The sequence below is a fragment of the Protopterus annectens genome, chromosome 10.part0, assembly GCF_019279795.1.
Source record: "Protopterus annectens isolate FY-2018-M chromosome 10.part0, PAN1.0, whole genome shotgun sequence".
NCBI classification, from domain to species: Eukaryota; Metazoa; Chordata; order Ceratodontiformes; family Protopteridae; genus Protopterus; species Protopterus annectens.
Window position 1 is genome coordinate 1,348,664,927 of NC_056744.1, and position 21,804 is coordinate 1,348,686,730.

Genomic DNA, 21,804 nt, shown 5'->3' on the forward strand with positions numbered 1-21,804 from the left:
GGGGTACCCCATTTGAACCTGTACTGCACCTACTATAATGCTTTACTTGCATGTACAGTGCCCGGGGCACATTTGAAAACCTTTAAATTAAGTGTCGTTTCCGTGCCTCGAAAAAGGTTAATAACCTTGAACTTGTGGCAACGCTTACGCTTGTCTCGGCATCTCCGATCAGTGACAAATGCATTAAACAGAACGAGTACAGTTGCTCATTTTCCTGCAGCTATGGCACAGCTTTAGTACTTTAAATGCCCTGGTAAGGGTCAGCTGGCATTTCATGCTAAGCGCTGCTCCTGGGTGACATGTTGAGAGGGTACCTGAGCAGTCGTATCTTTGCATTTTCTCCTGCCCGAGTAAAATGCCGTCAGTCTGTATGTACTATAGTAACACACGGAGGTCCAGACTGCTGCCTTCTCTCCCGTGGCTACTACTCCCCCATCACCTTTATCCTTCACTATGACTCATTGCCACTGGCACTTAATTCCTATCCCCGAATGCACCTGCTGCCTGCTGCACTCCCTCACTCCCTTCCCCCACAATCTGATCTAACCTGAACTTTCCATCCCAGCCACAAGTGGAGTTCCAGTAGCAGCTTCTAGTGGTCACCTGTAAAAGAGGACAGCTAACGCAAGCTAAAACGGATTTAGTACATCATCTCGAGTTCTCCCTATAGTTTATCTAGGAGTCATCATCATCCGTATGTGCAGTGGCATTTTGGACTAGAGCAGAGATGAGCGGGAAAGCTGCAGCTGCGACGTGGAGGTGTTGTTAACTGCGCTGCTGGACAATCCTGTGGGCGCTTCTTGCTAACTGAAGTAATCTCCTGCACCCCCTGAGCAAGTCTACTGTTTGCACTACTTAACACAAGTGTGAAAGCAAAGGCTGGACAGTGTGGGATAAGCTGACTGGCTACAAACGAGGGGAAAAACAACACAGGGAACTACCAGTGAAGAGCTCAAATCAAACTTTCACTCAGGAGGTAAAAGGGGCAGTGAATCCGTGGAGTGGTAGCGACCGAATAGACCCCCGAATCTGTCACACGAAAACTGTGGACTTTACTGATGTGTTAGTGTTTGAGCACTGCTGGATAAACATCCACCTTAACACAAGTAAGTGACTTGTTTTACTTCCTCCACAAAGCGAATGTGACAGATGCAAACAACGGCCAAGCAAAGTAGTGTGTGTGTGTGTGTGTGTGTGTGTGTGATATCTCTCACCTGCGCTTGATTTTTTTGTTGTATCCCTTGCAAAAATGAATGATTGTCTAACTAATCAGTCAGGATTATAGTCACTAAATAACGCCAAACATCAATACTTCACCCTTTATTACTCTTCAGAAAATGCACGTTTGCAGGTCTTGTTTTGCCATTAATTTTCGGATAAAATAAGAGCAGTTTTTTCATTTGGGGGCCTTTAATTTTTGCCGCTCTTATCTAGGGGTTTGCCCCCTATTCTTGAACGGAGAATATGAAAGCCTGTGTGTGTGTGTGTGTGTGTGTGTGTGTGTGTTTGTGCGTGTGTTCAGCTTGGTTAGAAAGCAATATTAAACTGCATATATTTATTTCTGGGGGGGGCAGCTAGAAAGTGTAACAGAAAAAAAGAAGCCTCTGTTAATGCTCTTGCAACAGTTTCTTCAAACAGAAGACTGTGACCTGTTATATACATTTGGTAATAAGCATCTGTCATCTGCACAAAACAAATAAATAAATAAAAAAAAAACTTTACCCTTCCAGTGAGTACTTGGTTTGTAAGGCTCCTAAGTTGCACTTAACAATTTGTAGTTGACTAATCTCTTATGGAAGGGCTGATATAGCAGATTCGCATAACCTCACAAAGCAGGTACAACAAAATGAGATAACTAGGTGTCTTTCGGTGCGAAGCTGTTGGTTCTACAGTTTACCTCTATGTACCAGTTGTGCCTTAGTGCATCTGAATTTTGTCTGAAGTACTGACACCAAGTTAATCAGCGGTGACTGATGGAAAGGGTATGGGCGGGTGGGCTAGCCTGTAATAACAGAATGAATCCTGTGTGACGTGTCGTAAATCTACCAGCTTGTTTGGTTTAAATGTTGTAGCGATAATGAAATATTATCAGCTGCTGAGATGACATATTCCAGCGTTGATGGCGGCTCCTGACTCCCTGGATCCCAGCAGCTTGCTGGCCCGGTGATGTTCAATCGCTGAGCTAGCGCCCCCTTGCTGCGCAAGGTCGGCATTGCAGGAAACCCAAACGCGTTCCTACTACTGAAGACTAGTCACTGGGACCCACCTTGCCATTCATTGAAAACTACCAGAGGATACCTGAAAGTACATGATGCTCAGTTGTTCTCTAAGAGCAGCAAGAAGCACGCAGTTTGTTCTTAGCGGCCAGGTCAAAGCTTCACGCCAGAGTGTCCAGAAGATAAAGTGGCTGATGCTTAACAACAGTAGCAGTGCCCTTGGAGAAGTCGCCAAGTGCCCAGTCTGTGCGCTGCCGTCCTGCCCAGCCATTGTCTCTCCTGAGCCCTGCAGACACAAGCGCAGAGGTTGTTGGAAGCTCAATAAATTTAACGAAATCTGAGCAGGGTGGAAGTGATGGTTATTTAACGGGAACTCTGAACGCATTGGGATACCGAATTATCTGGATGTATTCATTGGAAGTTAGACATTAAACAGTTTAACCTGAAGTTGTCGTTTCACGGCAAAACAAGGTAACCTGGATCTGATCATGTTTAATTTAATTTTAAATAGCAAACATTCGGTGAGTGGTGTATATTGTCATCGCGCTGTAGTAATAACGTTCGGAGTCAGATTGCATCAATGCTTGAAGACGAAGTAGTAATACTTATAATACGTGGCCATTTCTTGTACTGTTTAAGCACTCCGTGTTGCTGAAGCCCACCATAATAAGTATTAAGTGGCAGTGCCAGTCACGTGGGTTAATGTTTTAACCAGGCTAAAACACTTAGCAGCATTTCCTGAGTTGGTGTGTAAAACTATAAATAGCTAGCTCCGAGAGCTAGGCTGCTAATATTAGATTCTCACTCTGGCAGCTGCTGTATGTGATTCTCCGACGGTGCCACATACCTTTTGCAAGCTAAACTGCTCTGTTTATTGTAAGCACGGTATGTTGGACACTTTAAGATGTGCTATGCTTGCGACCTTTAAACAGCATTTTAATTAATTTTATTGCATTTTGTCACTGACTGTGAAAAAATGCATACGGTGTGGGGAGCTTTATATTCAGATGATTAAAAGAAACTTCTGCAATACGTAGCAGACACAGCTGTTTACATCTGGTTTTATATGACAGATAGGAACTTAAAGTAAAATGGTGGACTGTGTTATACATGCCACTGAATTTCTGATAACCACTGGCGCCTAAAAGGTGCTTTTTAAATGATTGTAGGTTTCAGCACCTAAAGTCGGGTGTGAAAATAAGTGCAATCTCATGTGTAACAGCAAATAATTTGATGTAATAACTCAGATGGCAAGGTAAGGATGTTCTTGACCCAAGTCCTGGCACTTTCATTATTGTTGGCAGTGACTGGTTTTAAGAGGAATTTTATTATCTGATAGCAACCAGTGAAATATCTTAATGGGGACAGGACAGTGGTAGCATTTGCAACATTTTCGTGATATATAGTACATCACCTATCTATGTAGCCTCTGGGTGACATCTTTGCTAGCAGGCTGACCTGCAAGACCAAAGATAAGTTCTCTTTGGCCAAAGAAACAGGAAGAAACAATATGACTAGTAATGGATGTAGATCAACATGTAATAAGAAGAAATAATAAATGAAAAAGAGAGAGAAAACATAACTATATTGGCCACTTCTTAACACAGTGCACAGTGAGTGGGAGAGAGATGATCTCTAATATTTTAAACAATAGTTTTACTTGTGCTTAAATGAGTATGTAAACATGTTGTGGCTTGCCTTAGTCTTTAGAAATATTTAGCATGTTTTTTTTTATTATTTCATGTTTTTAAACATCACAAAATATGAAACTCCAATAACTGTGTTTTTATTTTTATTTTGTAAGCAGATAAAGTCTTTGGTATGTACATAGTCCGAGCCGTTCTGCCTGTAGTTCAACATTATTCAGCACTACTTTGCCTTGGGAAATGGAGATCTAATTCTAAAGTTAACCATGAAACGTGATTTACATAATGTTGCAAACGACAGCTTGGCCATTTTTGACTTGTATGTATTAATAGTTTTTATATATAAGTACAGTAATGTAGAAGAGTTCCTGCATTTCTTTGTGGTTAGGTTTATTACTGCGATTAGTATGAGCTATTAAATAAAGACCACAAACAGTAACACTCCAGAAGTGCTTTTTTACATTACTGATCAAAAATGTGAGGGCAAGTTACAAACCGAGCATGTGGTATAGAGAAAAGGAAAAAAAGGAGTACTTCACTGATAGTGTAACAGCCGTATACTGACCACTTAAATAGCTAAGAAAGCTGAAACAGAAGACACAGTGCAGAGCAAAGTAAACTGTGCTAAAATAAATGTAAAAGGAAGGTATAAATGAAAGGTCTAGTGTGTTTACATCATGTTTAACTGATGTTGTAAATACAGGTGATGCAGTTAAGTTTTTTTATTCATCGAGAATGTATCAATTAATGCAGATGATTCAGAATTCTGCATAAAAAAAATTCCAAGATATATACTTGGTAGCTAAATTAATGTCTCATGGTTCTTCTCAAATAAAGTAACACTTGCACATCAGTGCTTACTTAGTCATAGGACAGGTCTATTAAGTATCAGTCCTTCCCTTCTCTATGTAACTTGGCATATTTTTGTAATTGCAATGCATTATCTGGAGTGATCCTTGTTTCCACTATGATTCAGGAAATATTTTATGAGTTTGAGACTATTACTACAGTCTTTATAAGATACATTCTGTGCCAAGTTGCAGTTTTACATTTTAGTGTGCCAAAGTTAGCTTATATATACCAAATACTATTAGTTGTATTCTTTATGATACATTAAGATTGAGAGCAAGTATATTTTATCCATTTGCCAAAATAAGGGAAAATGGATTAAAAAACATTAAAAGAAAATTACAAAAATTAATCAAATTAAAATGTTTTGATATCGAGTACTATACCATATTATGATCACTGTATGTGCAACTGTATTGTGTAGGCAGGTTTTGCAAACTCCACAAGCTTTGATAGTACATGGGTATTACAGCTCCAAGTTATGCTGCTTATGATGTATTTTTGAAAAACATTGTTAGTAAATGTCCCTGAGAAAGGGAATAAGAGTGTCTTCACCTAAAAGTAGAAAATATACGCAGTTAGTCTGTGAAAGAAGGTCAGTGATTGATCTGTGACAAGTGTACAGCTGTCATTTTAACTGTCCAGTGCATGTTTGCATGTGTGTGCGTGCACACGTGCACATTTGCGGGTTCCTGTGCTTTCATTTCTATTTGTCAGTTGAAAGGTGTAATCAAAATTTTCATTCTGAAAATGATAAACATTTTTTAGCTACTGCTATTAGATGATAATTTGATACAAACACATAACCAAACTAAATGTACATGTGAACATACTATATTTAAAAATATTTTAGCATGGAACTTCCTGACCTAAAACACAACATGTGATACAAAATTAATCTGTCTTATTCTGTTTCCCACTGGAAAAAAAGAAAATAATTTTTTAATGCTTCCCTAGATGCGTTTGATACATCTACAGAATATTTGGTATATTTTTCTCCCCAAATATAAGGAGTTTTGTCAAAAGCATGACTTTTGAACAGATTGCTGTCAGTGGTGGACACTGTTTATAGGTATATAATAATAAATCATAAAAAAGAAGAAGACCCCATCATGTAGCAGGGTACATATGATTCCTTTTCATTTGCAAAACCTTTCACCATTAGAGAGCATTTGTTTACTGAATTTAAGCAAATACAATTGTCAGTCTGGAAATCCTGTCACTATCTTGATTAGTAGACTTTTAATTAAATTAATGATTCCATGCATATATCTGGTATATTATAACCTGACACAGATTCATAACTTCTGAGACAATTAATTGATATCTGTGCAGTTCGCTGACACGATGAACTATCATTAGCAGGAAGCAAATCAAAGCCCTAGTCTCAAAGATTTCTTTATGCAGCTTATTGTGTGAAAGGTAAATTGCTTTACTCTACAGTTCTGGTGCCTGTTTCTGTTGTTAGCTTATGCATATTACATCCAGAAATGTAAAACGGAAAGTGCACTAAAAATGCAATGTTAAGCCACTATAAGAAGTAGAAAGTCTTCCTTTTAGAAAAGCATAAACTTAAGTCTAAAGACTGTCGAGGGATACTGTACTGTTACAAAATCACTGCAGCTGTAATGATGAAAGAAATGGTGGGATGATGCCTTGATGACCTTTTGCATATGATCTCTAATGTACTTTGGTCAAAACCTTTCTCTATGTCAATGAGGACTCATTAAATGAAGCTTCCACAGACTAAGTGAGCTATGCCATATTAGATCTTGGCAAAGTCTGACATTTTAATATATTAATACTATGTCTGTAATGGAATGGAAAACTATTAATCACAACTGGTTATATGCCAGAATTGTAAGTGATAATTGGCTGTTTCTTGTCAGTAATGTCGACCGTTCTGTCTTATATCTGCTTATTACTCAAATGTCCCACATCCCTGTGCATTTTCCTCTGTCAGCATACTAAATTTGATCAACATAGTAGTCTGCAATTCCTAATAATGACTGTCATTAAGACTATGGCTGAATTCTCATGAAAATTCATTATATCAAGTGCTTTATAACACTAAATATTGAATCATGGAATATGTTTGAATTTATTTTTATTTTTTACATTATCTGATACAGTGAGGAAAGCTGATGACAATAGCCCAGATTCAGCATTTGTAGCTGTAAATAACGGGAATGCCTGTGCACTATGAAAATGAAAATACCGTGTTCAGGAAAGTAAGAGTTCTCTGTGACAAAATGGATGACAGGTGAGGAGATGCGTAAAAGCAGTACCACTTTCAGTTTTTTTAAAACGAGATGACTCTTCAAAACATTTCAAAACAGAAAGGGGTGAGGAGAAAGCCAAGAATGACTGCTTGCTAACACCTGATAATAAGTTTCTAAGAATTTATATGTCTGCACTTTCCAGCAAGGAAGGTAAGCTAACTTGCACTGTGTTATGACTGGTCAAAAGGTGCTTATTACATCCCCCTCTGCAGTGTTTGAAGACAGGTACAGATAGCTAAATGGAGTCCCTTTGTTAGTGGCTATATATTAGTGGTGCTGAGAAGCTGTGGGCTGCCTATCATCTATATATGACCAAAGTAGTACATTAATTCATTGTGTAATGGGGTCTGCAGAAACCCCTTCAGCTGAGCAGGCATTTAGCCTGATGGAAAGCATAGCTCTTTTTCTGCCACCTTTGGAAGTCTGATGTTGCTGCCTAAAGCATAACATTCATCTTTCTCTTTGACTTTATTATTTATTTATTTGTTTCTCATATTTTTAACCACTTTATTCTTTTCCATCAACAAGTGGAAACACAGGCATAGCATTCCATCCCAGATAATAAGCAAAGCTGTATCAACCCAAACGGTATATGTAAATGTCTTTGTACGTCTGTAAATACTGCAGTTCCACTGCTGCTTATTGTTTCAGTTTTATGAGCCAGATGTTTTATTTACAGTGTTTGTTTTCCATGTAAGAAGTCTTTGACATCTCTGTTAAGCCCCTGAAAACAGGGACAGACAAGCATTCAGCTTTTCTGCGGCTCACTACATTTTTTAAATATTGCATTAGTGCACAAGGACTAACAAAGCTGTTTTGAGCAGTTTCCGTGGAAATGATGATAGTATAAAAATAAATGCAGTGGACTGACAAGGGCAGGCAAAAAGAAAGTCTTAAGCAGGGGTTTAAAACGAGCTTATTGAAGTTTCAATTCTAGTAAAGAACAGACTAGTGCCAGAAAGTAATGGAATGCATTTTAAGGAGAAGATGAGATCTTGTCCTTAATGTACCCGTGGTGGTGAACATGAACCTTCTCAGTTGTGGCTTTCCCTGTTTTGAGTTGCATTTAAACTCTTACTGTAGTTTGTGGGTGCATTACTGCAAAAGCAACCTGAATGAGATCACATAACTTGCTTTTTTTATTATTAATTAATCACCATGACAGTCTATCTTAGAGCATCACAGTGGTTTTGCTAAGGTTTCATTAACCTGCAAAGGACTGGCATGTGCTTACGTTTTCTTTTGTATTTAATGTACTAAAGATTACATAGAAGTCTCTCATACTTTTAAGGAAAAATTATCTCACGGGAGCATAATCACATAGCCGTTATTTATCTGCCATTCAGGTTAGGTAGATTCAGTTCTTTCAGCACCTTTTAAGTGTAATGTATAAATATAAGCTACATTTTAAATGTAACAAGCAGAAATATAGTCAACTGTATGTCTGGTTAACTCTGTTTTCCTGAGGAATTATTTTGTATGTGCTTCCAGTTGCTTTATCTTATTTAAATGTACAAGTATAAAATATTATTCTAGAAGTGTGAAAAAGTGTAGTTGAAGAACATTTGTATTCAAAATAGTCAATACTAAGATAGAAGTACTGATGTAAAGACTATTTTTCTGTTTTCATTTATATGTATAGATCTTCTCTGCTATGTGTTGTAATGTGTCAAGTACGCTGGTTGTGGTGCTATAGATGAGATGTAGTTTTAATAAAATGTTTAATTACCCCTGATCACTTACAAAGGGCATTGCATTCTATTAAAGTGTGCTCCTTCCAGTGAAGCACACAGCCAAAAATGACATGTTGATGACATGAAATGCAAATACCTTGTACCACCTGACTGCAAGTAATATATGAATAATTCTAACCCATTTGGAAAATCAGAATTTTTTTTTTTTAGTGAAAGAGAACCTAATAGGCCAAGTTATAATGTTTGTGTTATGTTTCCAGGTGTGGCATAAATGTTCTTTGAAAGTGAGAAATAAGGGGAGAAAGGCACACATGACAGATGAAAGAAAAACAGAAGGGAGAAGCTGAAAAAGGGAATGTTTATATGAAACTGGTGAACATCCCAAAGCCTTCTATAAAGTATGTTTTATATATTGTGAATGAAAACACTGTGGTGCTGCATTGGAGTGAACCCACAGAATTCACAGGCTGAGATATTCTGCAGAAGTCTTTTTTTTGATTAATCAAAAGCATAAGCTGTAAAGTATGTTTTCAGTCTGGTGATTATTTTTGCATCTTTTACTCTGTGCCTTATTGTTTATACAGACTTGTTAAAAAGCTTGGTGGCACTGTGTGTATACCCCCAGAATACTGGACTGCACATAGCTGTAGCTGTATGACTTATTGTAGTCGTATTACATTAATGGTACAGAAGGTTAAAACATCTGCGATACGTAAAGCTTCATTATGCTTAGTTTATGATATTCATTTAGTTGGTATTTGTACTTGAGTTATAAGAACTTGTAAACATCTGTGCATCAGTTTACTGAGCACATCTTGAAAATCATTCTGCTGAATAAGTAATTCTATTTTTACTTTTACTTAAGGGCACCTTTTGAAAAGAAGAAGATGACTGATGAAAGCAGGAAACGGGAAGTAAACGGACAACTTTTAATTTCAGGTGCTGATTTATCAGCTTTCCAGGGCATGCCTTATGAACTTTAAGCAGTGCATTCTCAGCCACACATCTGAGAACCAAACACATTGCTAAATGACCAAACTCTGGACACTGGGTATCATTTAGTCAGATCATATAAAAAAACAGAGTTTGTTTTACAGTACCGACTCACTATGCACTGTGTACGTACATCGGAATATTACCAAAGTGTCACTTTCTTTATGATAGAACAATAACTTTTCACTTTCAGTTTTGGGATACATTTCTTAAAAATAAGTCTTGTGCACCATTTAGTCAATCAGCTTCATATTTACACTCACTTAAATTTAAAAGCAAGGCAGAAGTGAGTCACAATGCATTTTTCTAGTCTGCTGCAACTGCAAGCCTTCTGGGTTATGGTATCCTCTACATTACAGTACTTCCCATCATCATGGGGCCACTATGATGTATGTAAAACAGAAATCTATTCTGAAGAAGGAAAGAAATGGGACTACATGGCCTGTCAACCGGAGTCTACTGAAGAGATGAGCAGATACCAGAAAGTGAAGCTAGACCCTTCCGATATTACCTGCGGTGACCCACCGGAGACTTATTGTGCATTGGTAAGTGGCAACAACTTTTACAATACCATCCGATTTTCCTTTTCATCTTTTATAATGGTGTGTTGGTCTTAATAGGTTTGCTTAAGACCCATTGTCTTTATTTTCATTGGAGTATGTGGAAATAAAATGCTTTTAATTTTTGTTCCACTGCAATAACCAGAGGGGCTACTTAGTGGAAACAGCAGTGAGCAATGTTGTAATGGACAGTGTAATGCTTTATGATACTGATTAAAACTGAAGTCATAGTGATATATGTGTGTATAACCTTGTGTGTACTTCCGTGCATCACTGTGTGTGTGGGTGTGTATGGGTTTGTATGTGTGTGTACACACACACACACACACACACACAAATATGTATATATATATATATATATATATATATATATATATATATATATATTTATTTATATACAGATAATGTGTGTGCACATACATGCACACATATATGTGTATATATATATATATATATATATATATATATATATATATATATTATGTGTGTGTGTATGTATGTATATATATATATATATATATATATATATATGTGTGTGTGTGTGTGAGTGCTTGTTTGTATGCATGTAAACAAATATACACACACGTATATACACATACTCACATATAGAAATGCACACACACACTTGTAAGAATAGATGACAGTGATCCATAACTTTTAGATATGATGCTTACATTTAATAGGTATTTATTGAAATGTATTGCTTACTTTCTGAAGCAAAGAGTAGTAACAAACCTTTGAAGGTGGATAGAACCTCCTTACCTTATGCAATATAAGATTATACATTTTTCTATACAAAACATTATTTGGTTTTGTATTTTATTTTCATAGTAAGGATAATCCACAGAACTTTTTCTTGGAGGTGAAAGTTCTTACCATAATGTCATGAAATGTGAAACACAAAATGTCTGACTACCTAAATTATTTTATAGGCTACTATAATTCCATAAGAAATGCATCAGTATGAGTCTCTTGCTTTTTAGAAGAACCACTTGGCAAGTAAGGCTTGCAAGTGAAGCATTTTAAACTGAAAATTAACATATGTGATGCTGTAGTACTAAAGCCATAATAACATGAGTTTGTATGTATGGTTATAAACAACTGAGTCGACAGCGAAACTAACAAAAACAACTTCCCATCACTTGTAATTTAAATATGAGGAGTATAAACAAATAAAAATTAAACTAACTGCAAAAATGCTAATATTTCAGAAAGTGAGCAATACACTTTAATTGATTCAATTTTACAAAGTAGTGTTCTGTTTTTTAAAAAAAAGTGTTTAACAATATATGTTTGTGCACTGTTTGTACATCTTTTATATACATGTTTTGAATGCTGTATATTGGAAGAAATCACTTTGCCTAAGAATGAATTCTGAAAATTATAACCTTCTAGCATGGATCAGTTTCTTCTGACTAACCCACTGGCAGCCTTAGTTTGAGTGGTAAAATCTGGAATTCATCTGGATTAGCTATAGCAGAGTGGCTGGTGTACTTCTGTTATGCAATGTCTAGTGCTCTGGCAAGACAGGCTTATGGAAGAAATGGGTACTAGACTAAGAAAAAACTTAATATAATGCCATGCAGTGAATGGATTGTATTGACCTGGAAGTGTGAGGGGCACCAAACAGCATATATGGCATTCCACTATATAAAACACTGTCACTGCTTAGGTTGAGGATAATGACATTCCAGTCTTGCTACCCATCTAGTGGCAGCTGGGAGGTTACCAGTTATTTGGTCTTGGACTCTGCATTTATCATGGGGTGGTGCAAAGCAAATGAGGCTGGGGCACATTTTTGCAAGGGACTATAATGACTATGGGGGGTGGGGGTTACAGATTAAGAAGAACTATCATAGTAGTGTTACTTTGATTAAGACTATGACATCTAGCTCAGAGCTGGACTGATAGGCGCGTATACAATGCAGCCGGACTGATAGATATATATACTATGGAGCTGGACTGATAGGCATGTATACTATGCAGCTGGACTGATAGATGTGTGTACAATGCAGCTGGACTGATAGGCATGTATACTATGCAGCCAGACTGATAGGCATGTATATGATGCACTGGACTGATAGATGTGTACAATGCAGCCAGACTGATAGGTGTGTATACTCTGCAGCTAGGCTGATAGGCATGTATACAATGCAGCTGGACTGATAGGTGTGTATACTATGCAGCTGGACTGATAGACATGTATACTATTTAGCTGGATTGACAGATGTATATACAATGTAGCTGGACTGATAGATGTGTGAACAATGCAGCCGGACTGATAGGCATGTATAACATGCAGCCAGACCGATAGGCGTGTATACAATGCAGCTGGACTGATAGATGTGTATACAATGCAGCCAGATTGATAGGCATGTATTCTATGCGGCTGGACTGAAAGATGTGTATACAATGCAGCCGGACTGATAGGCATGTATACTATGCAGCTGGACCGATAAGCGTGTATATGATGCACTGGACTGATAGATGTGTATACAATGCAGCCGGATTGATAGGCATGTATATGATGCATCTGGACTGATTGCATGTATACGATACTTAAGAACCTGCTGAAGTACTGCTCTTCTTACTGTGTAACTAAATATTCCTTTGTACTGAACACACTAGTTAGCAATTACAGATTAAACCAACTCATGCAAGTCAGATGTCACCACTTGGAATCATAAAATTTCCTTTCAATGTACGTTGATGGTTATCAGTAGTGTAGCTTTGTGCTCTTGTTCTATAATGCAGGGTTTTGGTCAGTGTTTCCCGCACTTGATAACAGATTAGTCTGATGAAAAAGCTTCTATACATCATTGTATCAGAAAGTATATAATAAAATGTATTGATATTTCTACTCTGTATTGTTAGCAGATGTTTCTGTAAAGCATGAATTTGGGATGAGTCTCTCTGTATCTCTATGGTACTCTTCCACACCACATTTGCAGTGCATTGCCACAAATCTGCTATGGTTATGCTACATTACTTCCTGACAGCTTTGAAGCTAAACAACATGACATGTGGAAACTGGTTCTGACTAGATGGAGTGGGAAATGCACCATTACAATAGAAGATACTTTGTATTGCAACTTCATATTGGAGGGCAGTATCAGTAAGTGAGATGAGGGGAACTGACCTGCAGTCTAAGTGGACAATGCCATCCTACTACAGGTTTACATTTATATCTTTGATACTGTCTATGAAATATACCTTAAATGGTACTCTGATGATATCTGTTTGGAAGGAACATATATGCAGTTTGTAAAAAAGTATGAACAGTATGCGTTATTATGTACCAACATGTCATGATAATTACTTCTGTAATTATATAAAAAAAAAAATAACCTGAATTTGGCAACCATGCCATTTAATAAAAATTTGGAATCAGTTTTCAGTGTTTATATATTGAAGGCACTACCTGTGAAGGTTAACACAATTGTTTTTTTACAGTTATGTTCCCCAGGTTGTGATATTTTCATATGGGATTAGATTTTGAGAGATCCTTGCACAATAACAATAAAAAACTTGTTGAAGAAGAAGCAGAAGGCAGAGTACCATAAATCACAAAATACGGGTTACAAATTTTTAAAATCTGTGAAGTTGTGAATGAAGGCGTAGCCAGTGCATTGGAAGATTGTGACTTTGGTGGTTCACATTAAATTTCGATATTCATAGCACATTTCCATATTAACAGTCTTACACTTCAGGAAGTAGAGCCAGGTAGCGTGCCAAAAATATGAAATATGATACTTGAAAAAATGACGAAATTGGAAACATCTTACTGAATTAAAAAAAGACTCACTACTTTGGCTCTTATAAAATGCATTCTAGACTACAAAGTACAGTAATGGAGACTTTATTTGCAAAGATGGGGCTGCACTGACTCAGAAATGATTAATAGAATTGTGGCACAGTCTGCACCATTAGACATGCATTCTTGAAGAAGGTAAGCAGAAATGTGGTGCACACTTATAAGTAATCCAAGGGCATTTCTGAATTTCAAATAATTTTCAGCTTAAAAATATGTATCTTTACACAACTTAAGTTACAAGATAGAGATCTTGGGAAGGTACAAAGAAGTATGAGTTGTGAATAACTGAAAAAACAAATTCCAGAAATGCAGCAGTGTTAGAATTAGTTAAACAACTCTGCAATGCATACTGGACAATTATAGGTCAAATAGTATGCTCACTTTACTTAGTAAATATCATTAATGGATGTTTGTACCTATATTTTGTGTGTGTATATATATATATATATATATATATATATATATTTTTTTTATTTTATTTATTTTACATTTGTTGACCGGGCTAGTCTAGCTGGACAAATATCCGTTTTCAGTAGAGGCCCGGGGAGAAAAGCTCCAGTTACAAGAAGTAAACAATCATTAACAATAAAAAATATTAAGCATAATACAATAAGTACAAAGGTGGACTTATGTATGAATTAACGGAAACAAAAGAAAAAGCAGAACAACAATTTTTCAGAAAATAGTTGGTTAATAATAAAATTACAAGGTAAGCAACATTCTGCAGTTAGATACAAAAAAAATTCAAGATGTGATAACATGGTGGAGGGAAGAAGAGAAAAAAAAAATGTTAGAGACAATCTCAAAGATAAAACTGCCAACAGTTAAAATAAGTTGTTTAGAGGGACAGTTGGGAAAAGGGGGGAAGTTGGGAGTAGTGGAGAAATAATTTCAGTCAGGATTAGCACAAGGACACAGCCATTGAGTTTTAAGATGTTCTTTGATATGTCTTTTGAAAAGGGATGTAGAGTCTAGGTTTGTTATTTCATGAGGTAGTTGATTCCAGATTTTCCCGACAGAATTTGAAAATAATGAGTCCCCAGCTTTATTCTTTGATTTGGTTAAGGCTACAAGGAGTTTATTAGCCGAGCGTAGTGTGGCTAGGTTTTTATAAGGTGAAATCAGTTTTGTAAGGCTAGGGGTAGCATCAGGATAGTAAAGGGTCTTATGAATGATAATTAATTGTTGATAGAGTAAGTGGTTGTTGAGTTCTAACCAATCTAGTTGCTTGAGGTTAAGACAATGGTGGGTTCTAAAAGGGGTAGCAGTAATGAATCTAGTAATACTATTGTAACAGGTAGAAAGTTTGGTGATGTTATTTTTAGACAAGTTTGTATATATAGCAGAGGCATAGAAAAGGGTGGAGATCAGGTGGGTCTGGGCCACTGTTTTTCTAGCAGTTGGGGTAAGAAAGGGTTTAATTCTGTAGAGAGTACCGATTTTTTTGTTAACTGATTTAATGGTGTTGTTAATGTGGTCATCAAAATTAAGATGGTTGTCAATAGTTACACCTAATAGGCGAGTGGTCATATCTGGACTAATACAGGTAGCATTGTTAGAGGAGATAGTGAAGAAAGGTGTTGGTGATTTGTGTGTAGGGGTAAAGAGAAGAAGTTTTGTTTTTTTGGGATTAAGAAGGAGGAGTGTTCCATAAACCATTTTTCTACATTATGGAAGACTGTTTGGGTGAGGACTGGAGGGAGGAAACGTTATTAGCAGCACAGATTAGAGTTGAGTCATCAGCATATTGAATGCAGATGGCTTGGGGTATATTCAAATGAAGGTCATTGATAAATAAAGAAAAAAGAAGGGACCTAGGATTGAGCCTTGTGGAACCCCAATGTTTACTGGGAGTAAGGAGGATAGGTTGTTGTCCCATAGCACTGCTTGTTGCCTATTTTGGAGGTAACTCCTGAACCATTGAAGAGTTTGTGAGCCAAGTGAATAGAGATTTAGTTTGTCAAGAAGTATATTATGGTTAACCATGTCAAAGGCCTTTGACAGGTCTAGGAATAGTGCTGATGAGAAAAGATTGTTGTTCCTATTATTATTTATGGCATCAGAGAAGGAAAGGAGGGCAGTTGTAGTACTGTGGGAAGGTCTAAAACCATGTTGACTATTGGCTAGAAGTTTGTTTTGTAGAAGGTAGTTAAGAATTTGTTTATGTATGCATCTTTCCATAATCTTTGCTAATGGGGAGAGTAAGGCAATAGGGCGAAAGTTTGAGAGCTCAATAGAGGAGCCCCCTTTATGTAGAGGTATTATATGAGATATTTTCCATAAGGTGGGGATTTTTCCTTCAGAGATAGTCCTATTAATAAGAATGGATATGGGGTAGTGTATAGCTTTTGCAGCGATTTGTAGGTATTCTGATGGGAGTTGGTCAGCGGATGGGGTGCAAGGTTTAAGTTTCTTGAGAAGCTTATAAATAAGGGATGTAGGAACTGGTTAAATGTGAAAGGCATTAGATGAAGTGTTAGAGGTATTAGGTAAGGAGGTAGTAGAAGAGGGTAATGAATTAGCTAGGGTTTGAATGGCTTCTGTAAAATACTTGTTAAAGGCATCTGGGATCAGGGTGGAGTTGTTGAGGTTAAAGCCTGAAGGGGTAGGAGTAGTTGAATGTCCTGGTTTAAGAAGTTTGTTAATACCTGTCCAGAATTTTTGGGGGGATTGTTGACTAGTTTGTTGAAGGTGAAGATAATATTCCTTTTTATCTGAAAGAGTATCTTTCTTAGTATATCTTTATATATATATATATTTGATAGTTTTTTCCAGGAAACTCCAACTAGGACAGAGCCTATTTTCAGCAGAGGCCTGGGGAGAAACCCTCCAGATGCAGGTCTTTGGGATGTGGGAGGAAACTAGAGTAACACAAGGAAACCCACATGAATGCAGGGAAGACATGCAGACTCCATACAGAAAGCACCCTAGCCAAGAATCAAACCAGAAAACCTCTTGCTGTGAGGCAACAACTTTAACCATTGCACCACTGCACCACCCATATCTATCTATATATATATATGCTATATATGTGTGTGTGTGTGTGTGTGTGTGTGTGTGTGTGTGCGTGTGTGTGTATATATATATATATATATATATATATATATATATATATATATATAACATACCACATATATATATATATATATATATATATATATATATATATATATATATATATATATATATATATATATATATATATATATATATATGTATATGAAATAAATATACAAATATATATAATATACTTTTTCTACGGAACTTTCACTGCCATCTGCTGAAAAGAGGTCATGCCCAGTTAGTGTATCCTAATAAATAAATACAAATAACTAACTAAATAGACAACAACAAAATATACATATGTATATATTTATATATACATATATGTGTACAATATATATACACATATATGCATATATACGTATATATGGATCTACTACTTTTGATCGACAGCACATTTGATCGAAACTCATTTGATTGACAGCACATTTGATCGAAAACCAGTATTCATGGCAATTAACAGGGATTTGTCCCCCTCCTCAAAATTGTGTGACCCTGGAGTTGATATATAAATGTAAGGCGGGTGTGGGGGGCGAAGCCCCCCCCCACCTATTGTCTTTTAAAATATATACATTTTCTTTTATTTTTTTCTTTTAAAGGAAATTAGGTGGGGGGCTTCACCCCCCACACTCCCCACTCCCCCTACCTTTAGATATCAACTCCAGGGTTGCACAAATTTGGGGAGGGGGACAAATCCCTGTTAATTGCCATGAATACTGGTTTTCGATCAAATGTGCTGTAGATCAAATGAGTTTCGATCAAATGTGCTGTTGATCAAAAGTAGTAGATCCGTATATATATATATATATATATATATACACACACATACATACACACACACGCACACACACACACATATATATATATATATATATATATATATATATATATTTTTATATATATATATATATATATATATATATACATGTAAATAAACTAAAATTTGACATTCACATATCCATGACTATAAAAAAAGTCCACAAAAAACTAGGAGCGTTATACAGAAATAAGCAATTTCTCACCAAAGCAGCAAAGATTTCAATAGTAAATTCCCACCTTATCTCCACCCTACTTTATGCCTCTCCAATATATACAAACCTAAGGCAATGTGATCTAAACAAGCTAGAGACCTGCTACAACAAAATCGCCAAATTCACCACAGGGGCATCCTACCGTAGTCACCACTGTCTCTCACTTGCTGAACTAGGCTGGCTTGAACTCCCTCACCTCCTTCAGTGGTACCAACTCTCACTCGCCCACAAACTAGTAAACCATCCACTAAATGTCCCATCCCTCCAGAATCTACTCCAACCCTATCGCACCACCAGACCACTAAGATCCAGCAGCAAAAATCACTTGCAGATCACTAAGGCCAATAACTCTGCTGGTGAAGCACTATTCTCTTGTGCCATAGTCAAATTATGGAACTCACTCCCACCCACAATTACCTCCATACCATCATGCACCCACTTCAAAACTTTAATAAAAGCGCAACTAAAAACATGCTGGCTATGCCCTTGCAACTCCCACTCTAATATCATCCACCCCATCCAACCACTACCTTTCTTTCCACTCCACTAACTACCTTGATTATAGCAAGCTCAGATGCTCATAAGCCAGTACTTATTATACAGCACAAACTGCTTCTTCTTATAACATTTGTTAATGTCTGGTATGCACTTCACAGATAAAGATTCTAGTTGTCTACTGATGTACTATGTTCTTCATCTGGAAATATGTTGTAAGTAATTGCTATGTAAATTGTTATTCACTATGTAATCCAATGTATATACTGTCTGTTTATTTTAACTGTGGAGCTTTTCTCCCCGGGCCTCCGCTGAAAATGGACCTACGTCCAGTCGGACACTCCCAGTCAACAAATTTAAATAAATAAATAAATACAAATAATATATGTACACATTGTATATATCTATACATATGTGTATATGCAATAAATATATACAGAAATCATAACATTTGTAAGTGTTTTTTATGTGACAGTGACTCCATAATGTCTCTGTCGCAAACTTTAAAAAAAAAAAACACTAAGAGTTTTATGTAGTGCAGGGTTATAAATACTTTTCTTTCTTAAAGTGTTAGTTTTACTTAAACCTGGAGCAGTTACATCAAAAATATACTTGAGATTCAGCTTCCATAAGAATAACATTGATTAAATGTACATTGATTAAATTTGCTCACTGAGTGGGTATAAATAAAAACCCTCTCTTAGGAAAACTCAGATGGCTATCAGAAAAAGAAATGTTAGAATAATTAAAAATAGGTCAATATTAATCTCCTCCACACAATCGATTAACTTCATTTTCTACCTCCAATCCATCCTTGCCCTGTTCCCTGTCATTTTGTGGCTGTGCTGTTCCCTCTTCCATTTCCTTTCACCATTGCTAAAAAAATCATTATTAGTGGATTGATCTGAAACCACATTATTCGGAGAAACATTTATCACTGGTGCATTAATCACTGAATGTTGTTATTGATGCTGGCATTTAGAACTGTTTTGTTAGAATTGGCATTCAGCATGGGAAAATCATCCAAGGAAGAAACTGAATTAATTATGTTGACCATATTAGGAATAGTGTAACTGTTGGAATTGGCATTATGAGCACCTCTTTAATGTTGAGAACATAAGCTTGTTTCAACTTATATTGTTTTAAATCACTACATAACCTCTTGTTCTTCCTTGTAATTAAAGTAGCTACATGCCTCGTCATATTGGCAGAAATTCCATCCAGCAAAAACCTAAGGGTGTCAAATGAAGGGTGCTCCAGAATGGTGGAATTTAATGATCTAATTTCTGTGTTTAAAATCTCAAGCTTAACTCAATTGTGATCAACAAGTACTTTAAGGGCTTTAATGCCAGCATCATTGTAAATCTGACACAAAGCATTGAATACAGTACTTTCTTTATCTATTCCATTTGGGAACTTATAACAATGCGACCCGAAAGGAACAGCTTCATTCTTGATATAACATATGAGATAAAAAATGCCATATTTAACATTTTTGTAAGTCAACAAAAGTTTTTCCAGTTTGTAAATAAGAGAATTACAATTATTCAAGGTATTGTCAGTAGAATAGACTATTGAAATATTCCCAAACTGACTATCAGGGCTGACACCATTGATATCCAAAAACAGATTGCTAGTATTATTAGATAAGGCCTGTTCCAAAAAATCTGTGTCTACAAAATATGATGCCACCAAAGTCATGTCCAAATCACTAATCTTCTTCTCATTACAGTTAAAATCATCCTTGATTTTGGGCAAGGAACTTCCAAAATTCTGTAATAAATCTTACTCCTTCACTACTGTGTCATCAAGTAACTGGAAGGTAGACAAAATCTCAGGAGGTAAACTGTATGTGGATAAATCCAGAATACACTGGCTATCACCACCAGTTGCAGCCTGTTAATGTTCATCCTTACAGAAACATGAGTTATACAAAGTTATACTGTTGTAGGAGGTTTATAAAAAGTTTAAGCTGACAGATGATTTTTTTGTTTGGATTATTACAACAGGATTGTATGACTGTTCAATAATTTAATTTTATGTTGGTAGAGCATCTCTTTTTGATTAGACTTCTTGGTATACCAAAGATACATAAGGACCAGTTAGATCTTTCATTTAGGCATATAGTTTCTTCAAATTAGACAAAAACAGAAAATATTTCATAATTTATTGATGCTGTGTTTAATCCAATTGGTCAGAAGACCAAATTCTACTTGAAAGATATTTGGTTGTTTCTAAAGAACTTTTTATGTATAAAGTTTCTCAGGCTGATAATTTTTTGTTGATCTTGGACAGAAAATTGCTGTATAACAGCATTCCTCATACATAATGGCTCGATTTAACTAGATGGTTTCCTCACTAGATATAACCTTATAGATAATCGAGTCAACACTGTTTGTGATTTAATTGAACTGCTACTAGATAATAATATTTTTATGTTTAAAGGTAAGATCTACCACCAACAAGAAGGTGTTGCACTGGGCTCTAAGATAGCCCCTATCTATGCCAGTATTGTTCTTAGTACCTGGGAAGTGGAAGTCCTGACTAAGTTAAATGGTTTTGAATAAACAAGACTTTATAAGCAATATATTTATGATATATTTTTCATTTGTGAGGGCACCAAAGTTGAACTTTATACTTTTTTGTCTTAATTTATGCATAGCATAACATTTTTAAGATTTTCTATTTCTGGTATGGTCACTAATGTTCAATACTTGGATGTTTGACCTTTTTCTGGATAAGAAAAATTTAAATTTTGAGTCTAACGTTTTTGTAAAAAAAAACATTTATTTTATAAATGTTTAGATTTTATGAATCAACACCCCTTTTTTATAAAAGCAAAAGTTGTTAAGGTCTAGTTCATTTGTTTGGCTGTCTGGCTGCAGTTTCCATTCTTTTTGTGCGTTTTCCAGTTTATCCAGTTCATTTATTTCTCTAGAAATATTAATGATGATAGCGTGTTTTTGAATGAAAGGTTGTATTTAAAAAAGTTGTTCTTAAATAGAAATTATCCAGAAGTTTTGGTGGACAAGCACAGCTTGAGATTATTAAGCTTGGACATACCAAGTATTTTCCTACAGTCTGAACATAATAATATGAGACTTAACTTTCTTTACCCATTAGTCAGGAAATGTTCATTATTAAAAATGTTTTATCAAAAA

At 36.1% G+C, this 21,804-nt stretch overlaps 1 protein-coding gene across 6 annotated transcripts in view; it reads left to right on the forward strand.

Annotated features, from left to right (window-relative positions):
* The first annotated feature begins 214 nt into the window (after nucleotides 1-214).
* NTNG1 (netrin G1) overlaps nucleotides 215-21,804 on the forward strand; it is a 2,528,066-nt gene continuing 2,506,476 nt past the window's right edge. Inside the window, exons 1-2 of one of the 6 annotated variants that reach the window (XM_044085997.1) lie at nucleotides 215-1,106; nucleotides 9,553-10,225. In XM_044085997.1, coding sequence (XP_043941932.1) covers nucleotides 9,977-10,225 — 249 coding nt within the window. In that variant the 5' untranslated portion in view covers nucleotides 215-1,106; nucleotides 9,553-9,976. Of the gene's footprint in view, nucleotides 1,107-2,058; nucleotides 2,688-3,020; nucleotides 3,102-7,053; nucleotides 7,144-9,552; nucleotides 10,226-21,804 lie in introns of those variants that run through there. The other 5 variants (XM_044086001.1, XM_044085996.1, XM_044086000.1 and 2 more) reach the window with 5 other exon arrangements.